At 43.5% G+C, this 27028-nt stretch overlaps 1 protein-coding gene across 6 annotated transcripts in view; it reads right to left on the bottom strand.

The window, feature by feature from the left end:
- Positions 1-27028, bottom strand: part of ccdc83 (coiled-coil domain containing 83) — a 109993-nt gene that overhangs the window by 79276 nt on the left and 3689 nt on the right. For 5 of the 6 annotated variants that reach the window (XM_072264349.1, XM_072264347.1, XM_072264346.1 and 2 more), the window contains exon 2: positions 14599-14700. In XM_072264349.1, coding sequence (XP_072120450.1) covers positions 14599-14678 — 80 coding nt within the window. In that variant the 5' untranslated portion in view covers positions 14679-14700. Of the gene's footprint in view, positions 1-14598; positions 14701-15956; positions 16057-27028 lie in introns of those variants that run through there. The other variant, XM_072264348.1, reaches the window with a different exon arrangement.

The following is a 27028-nucleotide window of genomic DNA, read 5'->3' as shown; positions in this document are numbered from 1 at the left end:
AAGGTGAGCAATTTTAAGTTCCTGGGTGTCAACATCTCTGAAGATCTATCCTGGGCCCAAGATATTGATGCAATTGCAAAGAAGACACAATAGCAGCTATATCTCATTAGAAGTTTTTGGAGACTTAGTATGACACCAAAGACTCTGACAAATTTCTATAGGTTACCGTGGAGAGCATTCTACCTGGTTACATTATCATCTAGTATGGAGGGGCCACTGCACAGGATTGGAAAAAGCTAAAGTAAGTTGTAAACTCAGCCAATCCATCATGGGCACTAGCCTCCCTAGCACTGAAGACACCTTCAAAAGCGATGCCTCAAAAAGGTACCATGTATCATTAAGACCCCCATCATCCAGGACATGCCATCTTCTTATTGCTACCATCAACGAGGAGGTACAGGAGCCTGAAGACAAACACTCAATGTTTCAGCACCAGCTTCTTCCCCACCGCCATCAGATCTCTGAATGGAATTTAACTTATGAATATTATCTCACTTTTTTTGCTCTCTTTTTGCACTACTTATTTAATTAAATTTTTAACATATATTTCTTATTATAATTTATAGCATTTTTATTATGTATTGCAATGTACTGCTGCCGCAAGATAATAAATTTCATATTTGCCACTTTCCTATTTACACTCAGTCTTCAATGTGATTGGTTAAGGCAAGAAACAATTTATTGCCCCATTTACCCATGATCCAAAGTCCCTATAAGAGGTGTAGCCCTAAAATGACTTTCCTGTTAAAGAAAAATTCAAGTTCAGGGATCCTAAAAATTGCCTTTGAGCAAGTACCATCATGTTAATTTATTATTGAGATCAAAATTCGGCTCAGTGAATCATAGTGTATATAATGGATTGTTGACATAAAATGACCTGGCATTTTTATTAAAACTTAAATATGACAAGGTCTCAAGTGAAAGCCAGGTATTCCTCTAGGAATGGATAACATAGAACATAGAACATAGAATAGTACAGCACAGTACAGGCCCTTCAGCCCACAATGTTGTGCCGATCCTCAAACCCTGCCTCCCATATAAGCCCCCAGCTTAAATTCCTCCATATATCTGTCTAGTAGTCTCTTAAACTTCACTACTGTATCTGCCTCCACCACTGACTCAGGCAGTGCATTCCACGCACCAACCACTCTCTGAGTAAAAAACCTTCTTCTAATATCTCCCTTGAACTTCCCACCCCTTACCTTAAAGCCATGTCCTCTTGTATTGAGCAGTGGTGCCCTGGGGAAGAGGCACTGGCTATCCACTCTATCTATTCCTCTTATTATCTTGTACACCTCTATAATGTCTCCTCTCATCCTCCTTCTCTCCAAAGAGTAAAGCCCTAGCTCCCTTAATCTCTGATCAAGGACACTTTTGTCAGTCTTCTACTTTAAATGTAACGGGGCTTTCACAATTATTTCTTTGTATTAAACAGTTGATATTTACAGCAGCCAGGGCTGATACATACCTGGATTTATCATCCTGTAGAATACATGCTAGCCAAGAAAATAAAATTCTGTCTTTAGCGTCTTTCTTAAAATGTTTCTTCTAGCAACACAATCTTATTCAGTTGGGTGTCACAGATAATATAATTGAGCTTTTTACTGCATCTATATCCATAAAGTTAGGATGTGCACAATTGTAAACTTTTCAGATTCTTAAACTTTCTGATCAAATGTACAGAGAAACAGATTTTTAAAAAAAAATTCTCCCAAACAGCATTTATTCAGACTACAAAAACTGATATTATTAGAACACAGAACAGTACAGCACAGCAACAGGCCATTTGGCCCACAATGCTGTGCAAACCAGCTAAAAGCAAATCAAAAACACTCAAAACCTAATCCCTACACCATATCCCTCCATCTTCCTTACATCCATGTGCCTATCTAAATGTCTCTTAAAAGCCTCTAATGTATTTGCCTCTACCACCATACCAGGCAATGCATTCCGAGCATCCATGACTCTCTGAATAAAAAAAACTTAACTCTCATATCTCCTTTGAACCTACCCACTCTCATCTTTGATGCATACCTTCTGGTATTTGACAATTCAATCCTGGAAAACAGATAAGAAAAAACCTGCAGATGCTGGAAATCCAAGCAACACACACAAAATGCTAGAGCAACTCAACAGAGAATCTGATATGTATCTGATATCTGTATGGGTCCTAGCCATGCCTGCCTTTTTGTTGGCTTTGTGGAACAATCTATGTTCCGTGCCTATTCTGGTATCTGTCCCCCACTTTTCCTTCGCTACATCGACGACTGCATTGGCGCTGCTTCCTGCACGCATGCAGAGCTCGTTGACTTTATTAACTTTGCCTCCAACTTTCACCCTGCCCTCAAGTTTACCTGGTCCATTTCCGACACCTCCCTCCCCTTTCTAGACCTTGCTGTCTCTGTCTCTGGAGACAGCTTATCCACTGATGTCTACTATAAGCCTACTGACTCTCACAGCTATCTGGACTATTCCTCTTCTCACCCTGTCTCTTGCAAAAATGCCATCCCCTTCTCGCAATTCCTCCGTCTCTGCCACATCTGCTCTCAGGATGAGGTTTTTCATTCTAGGACGAGGGAGATGTCCTCCTTTTTTAAAGAAAGGGGCTTCCCTTCCTCCACTATCAACTCTGCTCTTAAACGCATCTCCCCCATTTCACGTACATCTGCTCTCACTCCATCCTCCCGCCACCCCACTAGGAATAGGGTTCCCCTGGTCCTCACCTACCACTCCACCAGCCTCCGGGTCCAACATATTATTCTCTGTAACTTCCGCCACCTCCAACGGGATTCCACCACTAAGCACATCTTTCCCTCCACCCCCCCCGCTTTCCGCAGGGATCGCTCCCTACACGACTCCCTTGTCCATTCGTCCCCCCCATCCCTCCCCACTGATCTCCCTCCTGGCACTTATTCTTCTAAGCGGAACAAGTGCTACACATGCCCTTACACTTCCTCCCTTACCACCATTCAGGGCCCCAAACAGTCCTTCCAGGTGAGGCGACACTTCACCTGTGAGTCGGCTGGGGTGATATACTGCGTCCGGTGCTCCCGATCTGGCCTTTTATATATTGGCAAGACCCGATGCAGACTGGGAGACCGCTTTGCTGAACACCTACGCTCTGTCTGCCAGAGAAAGCAGGATCTCCCAGTGGCCACACATTTTAATTCCACATCCCATTCCCATTCTGACATGTCTATCCACGGCCTCCTCTACTGTCAAGATGAAGCCACACTCAGGTTGGAGGAACAACACCTTATATTCCGTCTGGGTAGCCTCCAACCTGATGGCATGAACATCGACTTCTCTAACTTCCGCTAATGCCCCACCTCCCCCTCGTACCCCATCTGTTACTTACTTTTATACACACATTCTTTTCTCTCACTCTCCTTTTTCTCCCTCTGTCCCTCTGAATATACCCCTTGCCCATCCTCTGGGTTCCCCCCCCAACTTGTCTTTCCTCCCGGACCTCCTGTCCCATGATCCTCTCGTATCCCCTTTTGCCAATCACCTGTCCAGCTCTTGGCTCCATCCCTCCCCCTCCTGTCTTCTCCTATCATTTTGGATCACCCCCTCCCCCTCCCACTTTCAAATTTCTTACTCACTCTTCCTTCAGTTAGTCCTGACGAAGGGTCTCAGCCTGAAACGTTGACTGTACCTCTTCCTAGAGATGCTGCCTGGCCTGCTGCGTTCACCAGCAACTTTGATGTGTGTTGCTTGAATTTCCAGCATCTGCAGAATTCCTGTTGTTAGAGAATCTGATAGGAGAGGACAAAAGGTCATAGAAGAAAGAAAAGGTAATGCCCCCCTCTCCTTCACCATTTCCCTCTCTCACCTTATCTCCTTACCTACCCATCACCACCCTCTTATGCTCCTCCTCCTTTTTTTCCTTACGTGGCCTTCTGTCCTCTTCTATCAGATTCCCCTTTCTCCAGCCCTGTATCTCTTTCACAACTGAACATCCCAGCTCCTTACTTCAGCCTTCTCCCTCTATGGTTTCACCTAATACCTCAAAGCACACAAATTGCTGGAGGAACTCAGCAGGCCAGGCAGCATCTATGGAAACAAGTATAGTCGACATTTTGGGCCGAGACCCTTCTGCGTGTTTGTGATTCACCTATCACCTTCTGTTTCTTCTCCCCTCCCACCACCTTCTTACCTTGACTCCTCATCCTTTTATCTCCAGTCCTGATGAAGAGTCTCGGCCTGAAATGTCAACTGTACTTTTTTCCACTAATGTTGCCTAGCCTGCTGAGTTCCTCCAGCATTTTGTGTATGTTGCCTGGAAAACAGATACTCTCTGTCCACTCTTATCTATGCCTCTCATAATCTTGTAAACCTCTAACAGATCTCCCCTCAGCCTCCAGCACTCCAAAGACAACAACAGAGAAATCTAGCCTCTCATGATAGCACAAGCCCTCTAAACCGACAGCATTCTGGTGGACCTCTTCTGCATGATGTGGGAGCTGGTGGACCCCACTGTGATTCCTGGTGACCACATCTGCAGCAAGTGTTGGTTGTTCGAGGAACTCAGGCTAAAAGTTGATGACCTGGAATCTGAGCTTCAAACGCTGAGGCACATCAGGGAGGGGGAGAGTTCCTGGATTCCCTGTTTCAGGAGGTAGTCACACCCTTTAGATTAGCTGCCTCAAATTCGGTCTGTGCCCAGGGACAAGAGGGTGTGACTGCGAGTGAGGCGGTAGTGGGATCCAAGAGACAGTGCTCGAGGAACCTCAGCCCGTGAGCCTGTCAACAGGTCTGAGATTCTTGCTTCCTGTGTGGATGAGAGTGGGGGCTGTAGGAAGGATGAGCAACCTAACTGTGGCACTGTAGTTCAGGGAGCCATTCAAGAGGGGGGAGAATGTAGTTGTAATTGGGGATTGTATCGTCAGGGGAATAGACAGAGTTCTCTGTTGCGAGGATAGAGTGTCCCGAAGGCTGTGTGGCCTGGCTGGTGCCCAGGTTTCAGACATTTTACCTGACCTGCAGAGGAATTTGCAGTGGGAGGGGCAAGATCCAATTGTCGTGTACCAACGACATAGGTAAAACGAGGAAACAGGTTCTGCTGAGGGAAATGAGCAGCTAGGTACTAAATTAAAAGGCAGAACCAAAAAGTTGGTAACCTCTGGATTACTACTTGAGCCACATGCAAATTAGCACAGAATCAAGAAGATTAGAGAGTTAAGTACGTGGTTCAAGGAGGGAGCTGTACCAGTGGGACGGGCTCCACCTGAAACCATGATGGGACCTGAATCCTGGCGAATCGCTTAACTAGGGCTGTGGATAGGGCTTTAAACTAAATAGTGGGGGGGGGGGGGTTCAACAGATTGGAGAAGTATGGATAAAGTAAAAGAGAAAAATGTGGATAAAGATAAAGAAAAAGCAAAAGATAAAAAAGCGAAAAGTAAGAGTGGAGTAAAGAAAAGTCAAGTACAAAAGAGAAAAAGATTACAAATTTTAAAAGCACAATGAGTGTAAGGGCACTTTATCTGCATGCCCGTAGAATTCTAAATAAGGTCAATGAACTTGTGGCACAAATCAATACAAAGGGGTATGATTTAGTGGGCATTACAGAAACCTGATTACAGGGTGGAGAGGATTGGGAATTAAATATCCAAGGATATCAGGTAATATGGAAGGATAGGCAGGAAGGTAAGGGAGGTGGGGTAGTGCTCTTAATTTAGAATGAAATCAGGGTTATAGTGAGACACGATATAAGATCTAAGGAGCAGAATGTTGAATCCATCTGGGTAGAGATTAGGAATAGTAAAGGGAAAAAAATCACTGGTGGGAGTTGTCTATCGCCCACTGAATAATAACATTACAGTGGTACAGGCAATAAACAGAAACATCTGAGGCATGTAAGAATGGAACAGCAGTTATTGTGGGGGACTTTAACTTGCACATAGATTCAGTGAATCAAATTGATCGAGGCAGTCTTGAGGAGGACTTCATAGAATGCATCCATGATGGCTTTCTTGAACAACATGTCACTGAACCTACAAGGGAATGTGCTATCTTAGATCTGGTCCTGTGCAATGAGACAGGTAAAATTAGTGATTCTTGTATTTAGGGATCCTCTTGGAAAGAGTGATGACAGTATGACTGAGCTGCTCATACAAATGGAGGGTGCAATAGTCCAATCTAAAACCAGTGCACTAAGCCTAAACAATGGAGACCAGTGTAGACTGGGAACACAGGCTATATGGTGGAACGGTTGAGGAACAGTGGAAGACTTTCAAAGAGATTTTTCACAGTGCTCAACAAAAGTATATTCCAGTTAAAAGCAAGGTAAGTAAGGGTGGGGAGAACCAGCTTTGGATAACTAAGGAAATAAAGTAAAGTGCGTACAAAGTTGCCAAGAGTAGTGGCAAATTGGAAGATTGGGAAGACTTTAAAAAGCACCAAAGAACCACAAAACGAGCAATAAAGAGAAGATAGATTATGAAAATAAACTAGCACAAAATATAAAAACGGATATGAAGTGGAAAAGGGTGGCTAAGGTGAACGTTGGTCCCTTGGAGGGCAAGAAGGGGGAATTGATATTGGATAATGAGGAAATAGCCAAGGCTTTGAATGACTATTTTGCGTCGGTCTTCACGGTGGAGGACACGTCCAACATGCCAAAAAGAGATGCTATGAATGTGATGGGAGGTGAGGACCTTGATACAATAGCTATCACTAAAGAGGTAGTGCTGAGCAAACTTGAGGTCCTGAAGATAGACAAGTCCTCTGGCCCTGATGGAATGCATCCTAGGGTACTGAAAGAAATGGCAAAAGTTATAGTAGAGGATTTGCTGATAACCTACTAAAATTCTCTGGACTCTGGGCAGGTTCTGGCGGATTGGAAGATGGTGAATGTCACGCCACTGTTCAAAAAAGCATGTAGGCAAAAGGCAGATAACTATAGGCCAGTTAGTTTAACATCTGTAGATGAGAAAATGCTTGAAGCTATCATTAAAGAAGAAATAGCAAGGCATCTGGAAAGAAGTGAATCCATCAGGCAAATGCAGCTTGGATTCAGCAAAGGCAGGTCCTGTTTGACAAACTTACTGGAGTTCTTTGAGGATATAATGAGCGCAGTGCGTAGATGGGAACAGATGGATGTTATTTACTTGGATTTCCAGAAAGCGTTCGATAAGGTGCCGCAATAAAGAGTTATCCATAAGATAAGGATGCATAGAGTTGGGGGTGATGTACTAGCATGGATAGCGGATTGGTTAACTAACAGAAAGCAGGGAGTTGAGATACATGGGTGTTACTCTGGTTGGCAATTAGTGATGAGCAGTGTGCCACAGGGGTCTGTGCTGGGGACGCAACTGTTCACGACATACATGAAAGATCTGGAAAAGGGGACTGAGTGTAGTGTATCTAAGTTTGCTGATGATACTAAATAGTGTGGAAAAGAAAACTGTGCAGAAGATAAGGAGAGTCTGCAGAGAGAAATAGATAGGTTAAGTGACAGAGCAAGGATCTGGCAGATGGAATACGTTGTTGGTAAATGTGAGGTCATCCACTTTGGAAGGAAAAATGGAAGAGCAGATTATTATTTAAATGGTAACAAATTGCAGCATGCTGCTGTGCAGAGAGAATTGGGAGTGCTTGTGCATGAATCACAAAAGGTTGGTTTGTAGGTGCAGCAGGCTATCAAGGTGGCAAATGGGACGTTGGCCTTCATTGCTAGAGGGATCGAATTTAAGAGCAGGGAGGTTATGCTGCAACTGTACAGGGTACTGGTGAGATCACACCTAGAGTACTGCATGCAGTTCTGGTCTCCTCACTTGAGGAAGGATATACTGGCTTTGGAGGCGGTGCAGAGGAGTTTTTCCAGGTTGATTCAGAGATGAGGGGTTAGAGGGTTAGACTAAGGAGAGATTGAGTCGTCTAGGACTGTACTCACTGGAATTCAGAAGAATGAGAGGAGATCTTATTGTAAGATATAAAATTATGAAAGCAGTAGATAAGATAGAGGCAGGAACGTTGTTTCCACTGATAAGTGAGACTAGAACTAGGGGGCATAACCTCAAGATTAGGGGGAGTAGATTTAGGATGGAGATGAGGGGAAATTGCTTTTCCCAGAGGGTGGTGGATCTGTAGAATTCCCCGCCCAATGAAGCACTGGAGGCTACCCCAGTAAATATATTTACGACAAGGTTGGATAGATTTTTGCATAGTAGGGGAATTAAGGTTTATGGAGAAAAGGCAGGTAGGTGAAGATGAATCCATGGCCAGATCAGCCATGATCTTAGTGAATGGAGGAGCAGGCTCAACGGGCCAGATGGCCTACTCGTGCTCCAATTTCTTATGTTCTGCACCCTCTCCAAAGCCTTAACATCCCTTCTATAGTGGGGTGACCAGAAATGTACACAATACTTTCAATGTGGCTTAACCAGAGTTTTATGAAGTTGCAACATAACCTCCTGACTTTTGAACAATGCTTTGATGAATAAAAGGAAGCATTCCATAAACCTTCTTAATTACATTATCGAACTTCATAGCTACTTTCAAGAAGCTACAAACTTTGATCTTAAGGTCTCTCAGCTCAGCAACACTATTAAGGATCACACCCTTAACAGTGTACTGTCTCCTTGCATTTGCCGTACCGAAGTGCAACATCTCACATTTATGTGGGTTAAATTCCATCCGCCATTTCTCAGCCCATATCTGCAAATGATCTATATCGTACTGTATTCTTTGCCAGTCTTCTACACTATCCACAACTCCACTAACCTTAGTATCATCCTCAAGTTTACTAACGCACCCATCTACATTTTCATCCAAGTTATTTATATACATCACAAATAGCAGAGGTTTCAGCACAGATCCCTGCAGAACACCATTAATTACAGACCTCCAGCTCAAATAAGCCCCTTCAACCACTACCCTCTGTCTTCTATGCACAAGCCTGTTCTGAATCCAAACAGCCAATTCGTCGTGGGCCCCTTTGACTGACTGAAATCCTTCAAACATACTATTCTGTAATGTAGTTTTACTTTTACTTCCTCACAGAACATTGACATCATTATCTAGGCCAGCAGTTATTGTGCATACTCAGTTACTCCTGAACTGAAGATACAATCAAGAATCAAACACATTGCTGTGTCTAGAGTAATATTTTAGCTAAATTTACCTTCCTGAATTACATTAGAGTACAAGCTGAGTTATTAATCACAATCTTTGACTTTTTTTGGACACTATTTTTGATACAAGCTTTCTAACATTAGCTTTCCTTAATTCCCTTGCTCGCTGGTGAGATTTGAACTTTGATCTGAATTGAAGGTTCATAACTCTGGTCCAGTAACTTAATGACTACCACACAATACCAGCTGTCTTCCACATCAAGGTTCTGATATCAAGGTAATGTTGTGGTATAAACATGTTGCACTGTAAGTCATATTCTACCAAAGCTAATTAGTTATTCAGTGACTGTATGACCTGCGATTACTGCAATTGTAATTCAGTTTCTTTTCCATTGTAAGCAATTTTCAGACAACATCTCAAACACCAATTAAAATTTGTATTCTTTGGCAGTGCTGCCATTTCCAGTGCTTTGTTTTAGAAAATAGCTCTCCATCCTAATCAGGAGTGGAAATATTGGGGTGGAGGTTGGAGGGGAGGCATTAAATCACTTTTTCAATTACCTGATATGACAAATGTTTAAGAATACTGTAAATGGTCCATTTTGATCACCACTTGGAATGTCACAGAAAGTAATGGTATGGCATTTCCTTTCAAAGCCACATATTCTTGCAGAAGAGCTACTTGTCATAACATTAAGAACATGTTCTCCTAAAAGGGACTAGCCTCAGGATAACCTTGAATATCTCTTGGCCTAGAATGCCCAACTGCAGACTACCAAATTTTGACATGGCTAGAAACAGAACTGCCTGAGTGTTTTGACAAGTTACATCAATGGCACAGACAAACTGGCAGTAGTAGAAAGATGATTACAAGCTTTTCTAAAACAGTGCAGCAAGTTTGTGCCCTGCAAAACCAATGCCATTCCACAGTATTTTACCAATCCTACTGTAAAACTTGGCACAGCTCCTTAGTAGAATAACAATGGCAACTGACTGAGAACGGATATGTTAAGTACTGGGTATTTGGTTGGGTGCAGTATTACCCAAGAGATGCTGCATCATGGTCAGATTACCTTGTGGTGAAAATGTAACAGCCATTGCTAGACAGACTAGACTAAATTCTGCACAAATCACTGCCGCATTGTCACTTGACTTCATATTCCACAGCACTGGAATCGGATTTCTTTGCAGACTTCTCGATGTACTATGCATTTCATTTGTGAATACATAATCAAATTTTCTGTAGCTGAAGCACTGTATAGCATTGTCTTCCACGGCTGGCAATGGAGCTATTCCCTGACCTCTATCTTGAATGTTGTTGTTGTTGTTTTGTATGGCAGGTGTTTTTCTCTTCACACTTCTGATTGGTTTTTGTCAATATGATGAAGTGTTATCTGGTAGGGGCAGATGTGGGTGTCCATTTAGGAGCTGTGGGTTTGGTGGGTTTGGATCAATCTTCATTTGGCATCTTGTCCACAGCCATTCCAACATGAGTGGCCTTGAGATGACATTGCCCAATGGAGTCCTTGAAGCATGCAAGCCTCCGTAAGATGACAACATGTTGATCCTCCAATAAATCTCTACCACCTATGCTCTGTTTCACCATATACAGATCTCACCTCTATTATCCTCAAAATTATGTATAAAAGTCAGTATGCAGGATGATATTTCTGAATGAGAAACCATGGAACATTTTGCTTTAATTTAAACAGGTTTTGCATCTGCTGAACAAATCATAGTGCATGGTCTCTAAATTAAAGATCAAGGGACAATTTTCTGATGGGAAGGGGAGAGTAGGAGAGGGAGCTGCACTGTGTCATCACTTTAAAACCAGAAGGTGGCAATGGTGAGGGATATGTGCTAGTTCTGACCTTAGCAGAAGGCTTCCCAACTTAACCTTTTTATGTATATGATATAAAGGTTCCCTCATTCCAGTCCTGGCTCCTACTGACCTCAGTGTTGTGCCATCTTGTAAGAGGGAATTATGTCAGTAACCATCTTGCAGCTTGCTTAGATGATATGGCTTCATAACTGAATAGATGGCAGCATATGCAAACTGTGAGTGATGGATGTGAGGCTTGAGGTGATAGTAAATGAGGATGTGATGACATAGAAATGACAGAAATTGTTGATTGGTGAACTTTGTAGGTTATGGTAAATTGAAAAGTGACTGTAACTAAGATTACAAATGGTAGAATATGGCATGTGCAGATCTATTTACTGACTTTCTGTTCTGCATCTAGTTCTAGGCACAGTGACCACCAGGTTTATTTGGTCCTCAGTGGACAGAGTGTGTTTAATTTTTTTTAAATATGTATATTACGAATATTTAGAATGAAAACTGAAAAAAATCACATACTTTTGATTTTATGTATTAATTGAAAGGAATAATGAAATACAGTACAAAGAAAATCTTTCACATTTCGTAAACATTTTCTCAACTGTCTTTAATAAAGATCCATTGTCTATAAATGCTATCCAGATTAATTTCACACCCAGATGAAAGACATGTTTTAATCCTCATTAGATCATCCAAATGTTCCACTTCTGGTCTGTTTCTGGATTTACATTTAATTAAATTCATTAGACTGAATTCATATTCACAGTCAGCACCAGAAACTTGAAGAATTGAGAGTTCTTCAACTTAGTCTTTTCTAAGCAAGTAGTTCAACACATCAGTGAACATCTTAATTGAAGCAATCTCAGAAATGACAAATTTGAAATCACAGTATTGCTGTCATATTTCTTAACAGTAGGTGCGTATATTTTGTCCATCGTACAATATTCTCTTTTTCAAATTCAAAATTAGTTGTGTTTGCAATTGCAACAGGAATAAAAACTTGCCACTCTCTGAACTCACCATCAGGAAATCTATTACCCAAGTGATTATACACACGTTGAATGAATACCATTAATCTCTTCAAGCGTAACATTTGCCTGTCTGACATAAACATCGCCATCTTTTGAACATCGAAATTTTTGTTGATTTATAAAAAAAGTTGTATCACTATTGTTGGTGCAGTAACATGCAGCAAATTTCAAAATATCCACAAACACAATCCTATGGGAAATTTCATTTTCTGGTCGAAACAAAATTTTCTGTCATATTTTCATCTGCAATTAATGTATAGAAAGTAGATTTCTGTAATCTTCCATTATCTGCTTCTGAAGCACAAAGCTGATGAATTCAACAAATACCATGGTTCTTGCTGCATAACTCTCTGGCATATTTACATACTTTACCAAGTGCATGATTTTCTAGCAAGGAATGCACAGAACCATTAATTTTAATTGCTAAGATAATGTTATCGATTACCACTTTGACCATATTAGAGTTAGACTTCTTTGGTGCAACTGTTTCACTCTTGCTTCACGCTTTTTTGGAGTTTCAGTTAACATGCTCAGAACTCCACATTTCTTCTGGTTGCATAATTTGGCAACTGCAGCTATATAAATTCTCCGGTTAAGATGCTGCTTTAAGTAATCTAACTTCAATTCTTCCCATCTTCTTCCACTACTGAACTCCATCCCAACTTCCGCTTCCGCACAAAAAGTGCAAACAACATCGCCAGTATCTTGAATTTAAAAAAAAACTCCCATTTTTATTTTTTGTTTTTGATGCGAAGTTCAGTATCTACGAGTTGTAAAAGCAATTCTACCTTAAATTTTATACAAGCTTTGTTCTTCAAAGCATTTAACTCTTCTTCTGCTTTTCTTTGCAACATCCTTAGGATACTAATAATCATTGTTATTTGAGAAAAACACAAATAATAATAATTATTATTTGAGAATACGAAATAATTATTTGAAAAATGTAACAAGTCAAAAAATTTATAATTTTAATAAAATAACCACGAGCATGCAAACAATTCTATAGAAATGAATTTTTACTGTATTTTGATCCAACAATTTATTTAAAAATTCTTATTAGATTATGATTTTTTTGAAAGATTACTTACCAAAAAATTTAGAGTATAGAATTCTTTAAATCAAACACAAACCACAACTCACAAGTAAATGATGCCAGGCAGTCAAAACAACTGACAGGAACAATGGCAAAAGTTGAATGTTTTGAGCAGATGGCAGTTCATTAAAAATGAGCTACTGACTTCCATTCTGTGTTTATTGTTACAATTTGTAACAGTGTTGTAACTTGAAACACTGACAATGTAAGTACATTGAACCTCTAAAATGTTTCAAAGTAAAGGTTGTGGTACATATATTATTTAGAAAATGTATGGATTGTATTCACCAACACTGAATTAATTGCAGGGTATTTCACAATTATATTAGCATTATTTCAAAATTACCTTAACATTATATAAAAGAAAATTCCAACTGGACAGCAACAAAAGCCATGTACATGGGAGCATTTCAGTTACCGTGTGGCTGCACACGTTAGAGGGAACAGTGCTAGGTATAGAATCCAAATTCCTTGGGAGGTCCATATATCATAATCTCTTGAGAAATGATGGCAAACTATACTCCATGATGCATCTCTTCTTTAAAAGGGGTAACTAATTGCTACAGAGTTGATTTTAGAACCATAGTTAGCTTTGACCAATATGAATTATTGAGCAATTTACAAGAGAACTAAAAATTCTAGTTGTGATCAGCTGCAAAAAGTGTGTAAGAAAATAGTTGAGTAGTTATTACCATGCCGATTTCTAAATTTCACCCATTGTCTATGAGATTGCTACAGAAGAATAGTCTTATAGTGCCAAGAGAAAGCTTAGGGAAAGTTCCTTCTGTTACTCTCCAGGCAATTTATGCACTTCTGCTGGTTCTATGGGTTTTCATAAACTGCATGGGGAATATATCCATCAAATGTGTCAAGTGTGTAACCATAATGAGGGTCACACTGGTCTGTACCAAACTCCCCAGGAGCATTTCAGAAGCGTCCATACAAAGTTCACCTTACACCTCTTATGTTCAGAGATGTCAAAAACTGACAAACTATTATTTTGCAAAATAAGAGCAGCATATTTGGAAATTCCTTCATTTTCCCACAATGCATCCAAGTTCCAATCTAGCATAATCTAGATGTAAATATACTTTTCTTCATGGTGATGGATCCAAAAACTAGAATAACATTCCCAAACACTCTGTGTACCTTCAGCTCAAACTGCAATGCGATGGTTTAACGCAGTGGCTCATCACCATGCTGCTTCTGTTCTGTTAACCAGAAGACTTCCAAATTTTATCTATGCAGTGACTTTAAATAGAGCAGAATTGCACCATGGGTTATTATGAATAATTGTACATTATGTCTACTAAAGTCTCAAGGTGAAAAACTTAGAAGTGAAAATTAATTTGTACAGTTCAGTTGCTAATGCTATTTCTAACATTTTCATTTGACAGATTGTCTCATCTACACAATATATTCAGCATGATAGAATATGTTAGAACAGACCAAACAAATTTAGTGCATGGTAAGAACAAACATAGAAATGTGAAGAGTATATTTCCAACAAAGGATGTCTCAAATTGAGTTGTGAGTAACTTGATGCATACATACCGAAATCCCAGAAAAGCTTCTGCCAAGTTCATTTTATCTTCACTACCTCCTCTTTTGCCTTTCTTTTTTTTCTTTGCCATTTTCACTTCAAGATGATCAGTGCTGCAAAACATTTTCAAAGTAATAATGTTAATTGAAGAACAACTTTGACAAGTCATATGTGGCATAAGCTTGTGTCATTCAAAAGGCTGATGCAGGAACAGTCAACTACAATGGCTAGATACATTAGTAATTGTTAATCATTTGATTCACTAGAAATATTTATTGAAATGATCGGTTCCCCAACAGAAAACTGACTGGAATGCAAAAAGAAAGAGAAATAAGAGAAGGGTACCTAATACAAGACTTGTATATTGCATCTCTTAACCACTTTTATCCACACCACCATACAAAATGCAAAACTTTTCTTCTACAATCATTGGATTTCAACATTCAGTCATAGTAGCACACTTCCTTCCACCTCCTTCTGTTGCTACTGTAACAATATCTTTTACTCTTCTCACCACAACTTTGAACGTTGAGTATATTATTCAACCTTGGCATGCAATGTCCTGAATATGCATATTAAGCTAAAGGTTGCCTGTCATATTAACCAAAATATGAAGGAGCAGAAGGAGAAAAAAAAGAATCATTTACAAAATACTCCTTTGGAATGTTGTAGCAAAAAAAAAGTGATGAAATATTAAGGGGGAAGTAATTCAGGGTTGATTGAATAAGCCTGCTTATCTTTCTGGCTGAATAATTTCATTGTGCATCTAAAAATAATATTACATTAAACCTTTAACAGTAGTTTTGGAAGAGCACAGATTACCAAACCCAATGGGATACGAATAATACGTCTTATTGGTGTCAATAATATTTGCTCCTGGAAAAGCAAACAATGTGGTGCCCAATGCACTACAAAAGTAGTACAGGCTTACCCCGCCATCCGAAGGTAGAGCGCTCCTATGAAACGGTTCGTAAGCCGGAATGTCGTAAAGTGAAGAAGCAATTACCATTTATTTATATGGGAAAAATTTGTGAGCATTTACAGACTCAAAAAATAACCTACCAAATCATGCCAAATAACACATAAAACCTAAAATAACAGTAACATATAGTAAAAGCAGGAATGATATGATAAATACACAGCCTATATAAAGTAGAAATACTTTTCTACAATCATTGCCGCACTGTCCACCATAGTGAAAATCTCACGCAAGAGCTCTCGGCAGAAATACGGCGCAGGCGCTCTCAGCAGAAACACTCTCTCCAGTAACCTTTAAGCTATGAAGCTGCCAAATCATACCAAATAACACATAAAAATACACAGCCTATATAAAGTAGAAATAATGTATGTACAATGTAGTATCACTTACCGGAATCGGGAAGAGAGCACCGAGCACACTGATGATGGTGTGTTAGGCTGAGTCGTCGGAGGTTGGGGTGGTGCAGTGGTCCCCAACCTCGGGGCCGCCAACCAATACCAATCTGCGAAGCATACAGTGGTGCAGAAGTAGCCGGGACGCACCCAGCACATCTTTAAGGAAAAAGCCGAAATAAACAAGCTAATTAATTAGGTGCCGCCCGGCACGTAAATGTCGGCCCAGATCAGAGGCGATGCAATCGGCAATTGCCTCTGATCTGGGCCGACATTTATGTGCCAGGCGACACCTAATTGATTAACTTGTTTATTTCCACTTTTTTTCTTAAAGATGTACTGGGTGCGTCATGGCTACCGCTGCACCACTGCATGCATTGCAGCAATGTATCGGTCCGCGGCCTGGAGGTTGGGACCACTGGGGTGGTGAGACACTGAGGTGTCATCTCATCGTCGTCTGTTTCCATCAGGGCAGGCAGGTCATCTTCTTCTATCTCTGTCTACCTCGATGTCGAAGGTCGAGGTTCGTCATCTGCTGCGGAAGGCTTGAAAAATGACAGTATGCTTGACTGCTTAGCCTTGCACATTTTTCTATCATACAGTTCTTTGTAAGCACTCAAACCATCTTGCAAATATGCCCTAAACCTACGTACCCTTTCAAAATTAAAGTTGAACTTTTCTGCAATTATTGCAGCGAAAATCTCACGCAGTTGCTTCACGTTCAGTTCCTGGACGACTTCACTTTCGGTCCGTTCGCTACTGCATTCAGTTTCGATTGTTATCCTTTCCTCTTCCATTTGCATCTGCTCTTCATCTATCAGTTCTTGGTCATGGATGCAAAAGCCTCTTCAACATCATCTTCGTCAACTTCCACAAGCCAAACTCACTTTGTCCTTACTTCGTTCACCACGATCGAAACACTTAATTATGTCTAGTTTTACACTAAGTGTAACACCCTTACGAGCTCTTTTAGGATTTTCCGATACATTAGAACTCATCTTGCAAATGGATGCACAAAATAAATCGACATAAAGCACAGATGCTCACAGATACGTGTTTAAGTAATGCCGGCTAGAATGCAGTTCCTTGGGAGGAGCTTGGCTGCTCGGGGCACACGCTGCCTTTTTTCGTGCGCTGCCTTTTTCGTAACAGTGAAAACACCTTCTGTTAGTGAAAACAGGTAACTAATGTAGGTCTTTCGTAACAGTGAGGTGTCGTAAAGCAAACGTTCGAAAAACAGGGGACACCTGTACTTTCAGTACATTTAATACACAGAAGATTCTTGCAGCTCATTATTTTTTAATTCACCAAAAGAATTACTAGGTACAAGGGTAACATTGAGGTTTGCTTAATTGATTTAAATATCCTAGCCTAAGAATTTCCTCGTACTGCTAATTAGTCAATATCAGAGATCTTACTGCATGAAATTAAATATTTAACAAGTTAATTTATTTAACAAATACTTCTTGAACAATGTTTCAACAATTGTAGTAAATCCCAGCTAACCAAAAGAAAAACGCTGCAGTCTATCTCATTGTTTTGGACTCAAAATTTCTGAATTATATCTACACCCTCATTAACTGAGGTTCTCAACAATACTTAGTTCAAGAAATTTGGAAAAATGATTTAGAATGAGATTCTCTATTAGCTGGATCTATCTGACAGTTCATACTTGTACTCAAATTCAGGCCCAATCATACCAGTACACTACCGATGTAAATCGATTAACAGGACATCATATCGAATACCAAAGTCCCACAGAAAACGATAAGCCATAGTCAGATTATTTACTTTTAGTAATACTGGATGACAAATTCAGGCTAAGGCACTGGAAGAATTCAAATGCTCTTTTTCAAATATTGTTTGCATTTGACAGTACATGCAAAGTCTTCTGCTACTCACAAACAAAAGCAGGGCTCTTACCACTTTAATTTTTGAATTAATTGGTCATATTTTTTTTTATTAGTTCAATGGAAAAAAAAGTCATCAAAACTGCAGTCTTCCCAAGAGCAACAAGGCTGTAGCTGTAATGCATCAGAGTCATAAAAATATGGAAAATATGCAACAGGTTACTTACCCAATTTGTCTGTGCCAGTTTAAGAAAAATCCACCCAACCTCATCCCATCTTCCATGGACCAGCAGCTCAGACAAAGGTTCAAAGGTCAAAAGGTCCAATTTAATGTCGGAGAAATGTATACAATATACATCCTGAAATGCTTTTTCTTTGCAAACATCCACGAAAACAGAGAAGTGCCAAAGTCCCCCCCAGCAACCTCCCCCCGTGCAGAAACGGCAGCGAGCAACAATCCCCCTTCCCCCCACTGGCAAAAAAAAACAAGCATTGGCACTGTGGTAACTTCTACTTTGAAAAAGGACCACTACACAACTGCATGCCGAAAGAACAATTTTATCTGGGATAAAATCAATATTTACATAGAGGCTTTCACTGAACTGTACTGCATAGCAGAGAAGCTTACACATGCACACCAGAGAAAAACGGAAGTAAAATCCCCTCAACCCTGGAACCAACCTCTCTTTACAAACAGCTTCCCCTAGTGGGAGTATTGCTATATTACCATTATCCTAATTAGTATTAACTTATTTTTACAATGCTCACATTACAACACTTCTCCGCCTTTAAATTCCAACATTTCCCAAATGTAAAAAGAACTGGGAAAGAAAAACAGTGTTGTCATTAGCTTGCGTACCCCTGAAACTTATACTGGTGTCTCAGCAACAGTTTACCAATAAAAAACACCTGAAAAAGTGGCAGAGTAAACATTCAGTCTAACACAAAAAAAAACTGTCCAGTCAAATATTCAGTCTGTCAGGAGGTTTGTGAGCATGCTGTGATCTACGCACTACCCCCGGTGACCCAGCAGGCACCGCTGGTGAGGGGGTTTTGGGTGGATTTGGTGTTGGGGGCAAGAGAGGGGTCTGTGTGTCTGTGTGAAAATGCCCATCCTCTTCAGCGGACCCCAACCCCTCTGCCAGCGTTTCTCTCTCTGACAAAGTCACTGGTGGACATGCTCCCATAGCAGTCTGTCTCACCATTGGAAACTCCGTGGAACTGTCTGCCTCTGAGCCTGTATCATGACGGAGGCGCACATGGTCCTGATATCTGCGGAAAACACGTCTGTCAGTCAGCTTAACAACATAGGAGACTGGACCACTCTGCTTAAGAATAACCCCAGGTAGCCATTGCTGATTGTTGTTACTGCTGAAGTTTCTCACACAGACATTGTCATCTGGTTTTAACTGTCTCTCTCGCGCATGTTGATCATGTCCCTCCTTCTGCTTTTCCTGCTTTCTCTCCACTTTTGCCTTCGTGCCTGGGCGCAGCAAGTCCAATCTTGACTTGGGTCTACGCCCCATCAGCATCTCTGCTGGAATACGTACAGTCGTAGTCTGTGACGCGAGGCGGTAATTAAACAGGAAACGTGAAAGCTGAGTGCTAAGAGAGTCCCCTGTCATCCGCTTCAGGCCTTTCTTCACTGTTTGAACAGCCCACTCAGCCAAACCATTTGAGGCTGGGTGGAAAGGGGCCGTCCGAATGTGATGAATGCCATTCTGCTGCATGAACTGACTGAACAGCTCACTGGTGAACGTCGAGCCATTATCAGTGACCAGAGTGTCAGGCAACCCCTTGGACCGCAAACACTTGCCTGAATTTGTGCATAGTTGAGTGGGCTGTGATGTTGCTCATGATATCCATTTGGAGTGTGCATCCACCATTACAAGAAACATCTGCCCCATAAAAGAACCAGCAAAGTCCAAATGTAGCCTAGACCAGGGGTGGTCTGGCCACTCCCATGGGTCCAAAGGAGCTGGTGATGTCATGTTCTGATTGGTCTGACATTGCGTGCATTATTTTATCTTGTTCTCCAGATCCTGATCCATTCTTGGCCACCAGACGTAGGATCTTGCAAGGCTTTTCATCCGAGACACCCCTGGATGAGTCTCATGAATTTCCTCCACAATCTGTGAACGGCTAGGGGAGGCACAATGACCCTCGCCCCCCAGAAAATGCAGCCATCCTGCAAACTCAGTTCTGTCTTGCATTTGGCATAAGGCCTCAGTTCCTTTCCTTCCACGACACTGGGCCAACCTTGTAAAAGGAAAGACTTGACTTGGGACAGGACTGGGTCCCTCGCTGTTCACTGCTTGATCTGGGTTGCCTTTACAGGTGTCTCTGACAGCCTCTCCAATGAAAACACAGTCTCTGGAGGCACATATGTAGTAGCAGGTGTCTCAGGTAAAGGTAATTGACTCAGCGCATTGGCGTTTGCATTATCCTTACCCGCTCTGTACACTATAGTGTACTGGTAGGCTGACGATGTAAGAGCCCAACGCTGTATCCTGGCTGAGGCTAGCGGTGGGATGCATCTAGTCTCACTGAACAGGCTCATCAGTGGTTTATGGTCCGTATAAATTGTAAATACGCGTCCATAGAGATACTGATGAAAGCGTTTGACCACAAAAACAATGGTCGGACCTTCTTTGTCTAGCTGTGAATATCCCTTCTCAGCAGATGTCAGGGTACGTGAAGCAAAACCTATAGACTTCTCTGAATGGTTCTCCATTACATGTGAGAGAACTGCCCCGACTCCACAGGGCGAGGCATCGCATGCAAGGGTGATCTCCTTGTCTGAGTCATAGTGAAAAAGCAACTTCGCTGAGTGGAGGAGTTCTTTCACTTCCTTGAAAGCTTCCTCCTGCTCTTCACTCCACTGCCACTTAGTGTCACTGTGAAGCAGCTTGTACAGTGGGGCCAAAACCTTTGAGAGGTCAGGAAGAAACTTGCCATAATAATTCACAATGCCCAAAAATGATCCGAGTTCAGTGACACTCTTGGGGCTTGGGGCCTCCTTAATAGCTCTCACTTTGTCCTCCACAGGGCAAAGCCCCTCAGCTGTGATCTAGTGCCCCAGGTAGGTCACACTCAGTGCCAGAAACACACATTTGCCGCATTTCAATTGCAGCCCTGTGTCTGAGAGCCTCTTCAGCACCCGTTCTAAATTAGCCAGATGCTCCACCTCCGTGGCCCCCGTGATCAAAATATCATCAAGATACACTGCTACGTGTGGAATCCCCTGCAGTAAAGTGTCCATTGTCCTTTGGAAAATGGTGGGGTTAGACGCCACTCCAAACACCAGGCGATTGTATTTGAATAATCCCTTGAGTGTTGATTGTGACGTACTCCTTTGAATCCTCATTGAGCAGCAGCTGTTGATAGGCGTGGCTCATGTCCAGCTTTGTGAACAGCTTACCCCCTGACAGGGTCGTACACAGGTTATCCACCCGTGGCAATGGATACTCCTCCAGCTTAGAGACCTGATTCACCGTAAGTTTATAGTCCCCACATATCCCTGTTGTTTTGTCTGCCTTCAGAACTGGAACAATGGGAGCCCTCCACCTTGAAAACTGGACGGGCTCAATGATGCCCAGTCCCTGTAAACGTTCCAGCTCCTCCTCAACTTTGCCTTTCATGGCATAGGACACCGACCTGGGCTTAAAAAAACATGGTGTGGCCTCAGGGTCGACATGGAGTTTCACTGTCACACCCTTCAGTGTGCTCAGCTCATCCCTGAAAATGTCACTGTACCGCTGCAGAATGTCCTCCGTCGTGTATGCATACTTAATTTCATGCCAGTTGAGCCAGATTTTGCGAAGCCAATCACAGCCCAAAAGACTGGGCCCCCTGCCCTTAGCTATCACCAGCCTGGTATCAGCCTTCTGACCCCTGGCTGAAATGTCCACATGTAACACCCCTAAATGAGGTATGGGCTGCCCCGTGTAGGTCCTGAGTTTGAGCTTTGACCCTCTGATGGGAGGCAGGTTGGACCCCCATGTCCTCCTGTAGGTTTCCTCACTGATGACCAATGCAGTAGCCCCTGAATCAATCTCAAACTTAATGTCCTTCCCCCTGACAGTGACTGTGGCATAATATGGTTCAGGTGGTTCCTCATCCATTTCCTCTCCAAACATGTTGTAGGCACACGCTGCCGCTTTGTCTGCTTCTTCTAAATGGTGTGTGGCTGCCTGAGCCTGTTGAGCTTTCCCCTGGCCAAGCTTAACCTTACCCTTTGAACTCCTCCGCTTTTTAGCTAAGTGTCCCTTTTTGCTACAAGCATGGCAGACAGTGTCTTTGAATTTGCAATTATTTGCATAGTGCATCCCTCCACACCGGAAACATTCCACCCGCTTTGCCTGTTTACCAGTCTCCCTCCTGACGTGGTGCACTGCCGCCAACTGCGACCCTCAATGTTCTTTCTGGATATCCTTGGCATTATTAGCAGCCACCTCCATGCCTTGGTAAATCTCTAGGGCTTTCTTGAAAGTCAACGGTGGGGTTTCCCCCAGCAGGTGGCATTGTATGGCGTCAATATTAATGCTGCATACCAATCTGTCACAGAGCATGTCATCTAACACTGCCCTGAAATCACAATGTTCCGACAGCTGTTGAAACTTGGCCACAAAATTGGCCACAGGCTGACCTGGCTTCCTAAAATGGCTGTGAAACTTAAACCGCTGGACTATCACAGTAGGTTTCGGATTGTCGCAGGCCAGGCAGCATCTCTAGGAAGAGGTACAGTCGACGTTTCAGGCCGAGTCCCTTCGTCAGGACTAACGAAGGGTCCTGACGAAGGGTCTCGGCCTGAAACATCGACTGTACCTCTTCCTAGAGATGCTGCCTGGCCTGCTGCGTTCACCAGCAACTTTGATGTGCGTTGCTTGAATTTCCAGCATCTGTAGAATTCCTGTTGTTAGATTTTGGATTGTGGTGGTTCCCCACGAGCTTCACCAGTTCGTCATATGGAATGTCCCCCGGTTCCACGGTGTGCCTAAGTTCCTTATCAACTTGTAAGTCTTTGTCCCACACACACTCAGGAGAATAGAGCGCTTCTTAGCCTCCTCTGTAATTCTATTAGCACAGAAAAAGCGTCTCAACCTTTCCCCGTACTCCGGCCAGTCCTCGTTCTCCTCCACAAATTCACCGATAGTCCCAAACGTAGCCGTCTGAATGCGAGGCTCCTCATCCTCCACACAGCTCCTGTTCAGACACCAGCGCCCTTTGCCTCTCGTCCCCGCACAGCTCCTCTCCAGACACCGGCGCCCTTTGCCCCTCGTCCTCGCTCAGCTCCTGTTCAGACACCGGTGCCCTTTGCCTCTCGTCCCTAAGCTGCTCCTGTTCAGACACCGGTGCCCTTTGCCTCTCATCCCTGAGCTGCTCCTGTTCAGACACCGGCGCCCTTTGCCTCTCGTCCCCGCACAGCTCCTGTTCAGACACCGGCGCCCTTTGCCTCTTGTCCCCGCACAGCTCCTGTTCAGACACGGGTGCCCTATGCCTCTCGTCCCCGCACAGCTCCTGTTCAGACACGGGCGCCCTTTGCCTCTTGTCCCCGCTCAGCTCCTGTTCAGACACCGGCGCCCTTTGCCTCTCGTCCCTGAGCTGCTCCTGTTCAGACACCGGCGCCCTTTGCCTCTCGTCCCTGAGCTGCTCCTGTTCAGACACCGGCTCTCTTTGCCTCTCATCCCCCGCACAGCTCCTGTTCAGACACCGGCGCCCTTTGCCTCTCGTCCCTGAGCTGCTCCTGTTCAGATACCGGCGCCCTTTGCCTCTCGTCCCTGAGCTGTTCCTGTTCAGACACCGGCGCCCTTCGCCTCTCGTCCCCGCACGCAGCTCCTGTTCAGACACCGGCGCCCTTTGCCTCTCGTCCCTGAGCTACTCCTGTTCAGACACCGGTGCCCTTTGCCTCTCATCCCCCGCACAGCTCCTGTTCAGACACCGGCACCCTTTGCCTCTCGTCACCCCACACAGCTCCTGTTCAGACACCGGCGCCCTTTGTCTCTCATCCCTGAGCTGCTCCTGTTCAGACACCAGCGCCCTTTGCCCCTCGTCCCCGCACAGCTCCTGTTCAGACACCGGCGCCCTTTGCCTCTCGTCCCTGAGCTGCTCCTGTTCAGACACCGGCGCCCTTTGCCTCTCATCCCTGAGCTGCTCCTGTTCAGACACCGGCGCCCTTTGCCTCTCGTCCCCGCACAGCTCCTGTTCAGACACCGGCGCCCTTTGCCTCTCGTTCCCCCGCACAGCTCATGTTCAGACACCGGTGCCCTTTGCCTCTCGTTCCTGAGCTGCTCCTGTTCAGACACCGGTGCCCTTTGCCTCTTGTCCCCGCACAGCTCCTGTTCAGACACGGGCGCCCTTTGCCTCTCGTCCCCGCACAGCTCCTGTTCAGACACGGGCGCCCTTTGCCTCTCGTCCCCACACAGCTCCTGTTCAGACACGGGCGCCCTTTGCTTCTCGTCCCCACTCAGCTCCTGTTCAGACACCGGCGCCCGTTGCCTCTCGTCCCTGAGCTGCTCCTGTTCAGACACCGGCGCCCTTTGCCTCTCATCCCTGAGCTACTCCTGTTCAGACACCGGCGCCCTTTGCCTCTTGTCCCTGAGCTGCTCCTGTTCAGACACCGGTGCCCTTTGCCTCTCGTCCCTGAGCTGTTCCTGTTCAGACACCGGCACCCTTCACCTCTTGTCCCCACACGCAGCTCCTGTTCAGACACCGGCGCCCTTTGCCTCTCGTCCCTGAGCTGCTCCTGTTCAGACACCGGTGCCCTTTGCCTCTCATCCCCCGCACAGCTCCTGTTCAGACACCGGCACCCTTTGCCTCTCGTCATCCCACACAGCTCCTGTTCAGACACCGGCGCCCTTTGCCTCTCGTCCTCGCACAGCTCCTGTTCAGACGCCGGCGCCCTTTGCCTCTCATCCCCGCACAGCTCCTGTTCAGACACCGGCGCCCTTTGCTTCTCGTCCCCGCACAGCTCCTGTTCAGACACCAGCGCCCTTTGCCTCTTGTCCCCCACACAGCTCCTGTTCAGACACCGGCGCCCATCGCCTCTCGTCCCCGCACACAGCTCCTGTTCAGACACCGGTGCCCTTTGCCTCTCGTCCCTGCACAGCTGCCATTCAGACACCGGCATCCTTTGCCTCTCGTCCCTGCGCTGCTCCCCCTCGGCACTGCTGTTCATACATAGCCGCCAACCCTCTAGCACACTGTAGCCTAGCTAAAGCTAACAACAAAAATGAAAACGGGACGATACATCCAAAAAAACCAGTTCACCTCGTCGCCAAAAATATGTGGTAACTTCTACTTTGAAAAAGGACCACTCGACAACTTCATGCCTAAAGAACAATTTTATCTGGGACGGCAAAACCGATATTTACCTACAGAGGCTTTCACTGAACCGTACTGCATAGCAGAGAAACTATACACATGCACACTGGACAAGAAAACGGAAGTAACCCCCCCCCACCAATCCCGGAACCAGCCCCTCTTTACAAACAGCTTCCCCTCATGGGAGTATTGCTATATTACCGTTATCATAATTAGTATTAACTTATTTTTATAATGCTCTCATTACAACAGGCAACGTGACCAAGTACTCATACATGAGCAAAGCAATAGCAAAGACACAGACTTGCAGTTACCCCAAAGACTTCGCGTTACGCCCGACATACTGCAGATTCTCTCGCTCCCAAATAAGGGAGAAAACGATGTCTCCATTTTCTCAGTGAGCAGGGAGACATAACAAACAACTCGCTGGTTTGCAATGTTAAAAAAGTTGAAATGTAATTAAGTCTTTCTACCTTTTCAGACATCTGTCCTCCTGTAGTCTTTGCCCCACCAAATAGAACATTTGCTATGCCTCTTGAACCAGCTTAGCAATGTTTTTTTCTCAGCTGTAAATTAACTTTGAACACCACTCTGAAGTTCCTTTCTAATACTATCATTTATATCCTTCCAATTATTTTATACTCCCTTGCAAAGCTGCACCTTCCCAAATATTTTGCTTCTTATGTTTTGTAACTTCAAATCATTAAACTAATTCAAAGGAAGACACTGGAGTCCAAAATATGAGTCTAACTTCATGGTTTACTTTAAGCGAGTTGCACCTGTATCACATGGTGGCATGATAACGTATACAATTCATGTATTTATACGTATAGCTCATAATGAACTATTTAAACGAACAAAAATACATACACAGATTACTCAAATATTAAATACACAACACTCCTCCCTGCTTAGCTATAAACTCCATAGAGAATAGACAATGCATCTCAACTATACAGAGTATACTATATAATTCAACTACAAAATAATCTGCAGATGCTGGGATCAAAGCAACACTCACAGCACACTGGAGGAACTCAGCAGGTTGGGCAGCATCAGTGGAAACGATGAGTCAATGTTTCACGTCGACTCATCGTCTCCACTGATGCTGCCCACCCTGCTGAGTTCCTCCAGCGTGCTGTGAGTGTTGCTATATAATTCAACTATTATACACAGGCATCCACAGCATTGTGAAATTTAAATTACCCCATTCAGGCCTAAAGATTTAATCGCTGTGGAGGATTTCTTACTATTGTGGGATAATGCCTTTCCTGACAAGAGAGATCACTCTACTTGGCAGGTGAGATTTGTGGCTGTGAAACAATCTCTGATGCCTCCTCCATAGTGGTTGTAGGAGTTGACCCTGAGACTGCAGGAAGTGGTTCTGACAACTCTGGACACCTTTCTTCTCCCTCCTTTTTCTTCTTCTAGTTTGTGCATCTTGATCTTGGGAAGGTGCACTTAGCTCACTGGAACATTCTATTATTAATCCTTCTATTGCTCCCTTTACTATCTGATCTAGCCTTGTGGTTTTCTCATCCACAATATCATCTGACAAATCCTCTGTTTTTGTATCTCCATTGACTCCTTTCTTTTTTGCCTTCCATTCATCCAGCTGGGCTTTGGTCTTTGCATCTACTTTTACCAGCAGCTTTTTTGTCTCCCAGTTGAAGTTCATTCACTAACCTTAATGCACACAGAGTAGATTCTGGTTCTTTAAACTTACAAAAGATGAATGCTTGCAACCTTCCTGTAACTCTTTGAACTCTCCTCCAGCTTAAAACAAAGGCATTTTTTGTAAGTAACTGCCTGATTACTGCATCAGACGCTTTCTCAGAAACGATGTCTACAAGAAGGGTTGTAGTCGGACCACTGCTTTTGTTGTTTTCACAATTCC

The sequence above is a fragment of the Mobula birostris genome, chromosome 7, assembly GCF_030028105.1.
Source record: "Mobula birostris isolate sMobBir1 chromosome 7, sMobBir1.hap1, whole genome shotgun sequence".
Taxonomy (NCBI): domain Eukaryota; kingdom Metazoa; phylum Chordata; class Chondrichthyes; order Myliobatiformes; family Myliobatidae; genus Mobula; species Mobula birostris.
Note: the sequence above shows the minus strand (reverse complement) of the source record. Positions and strands in the feature narration are given on the sequence as shown.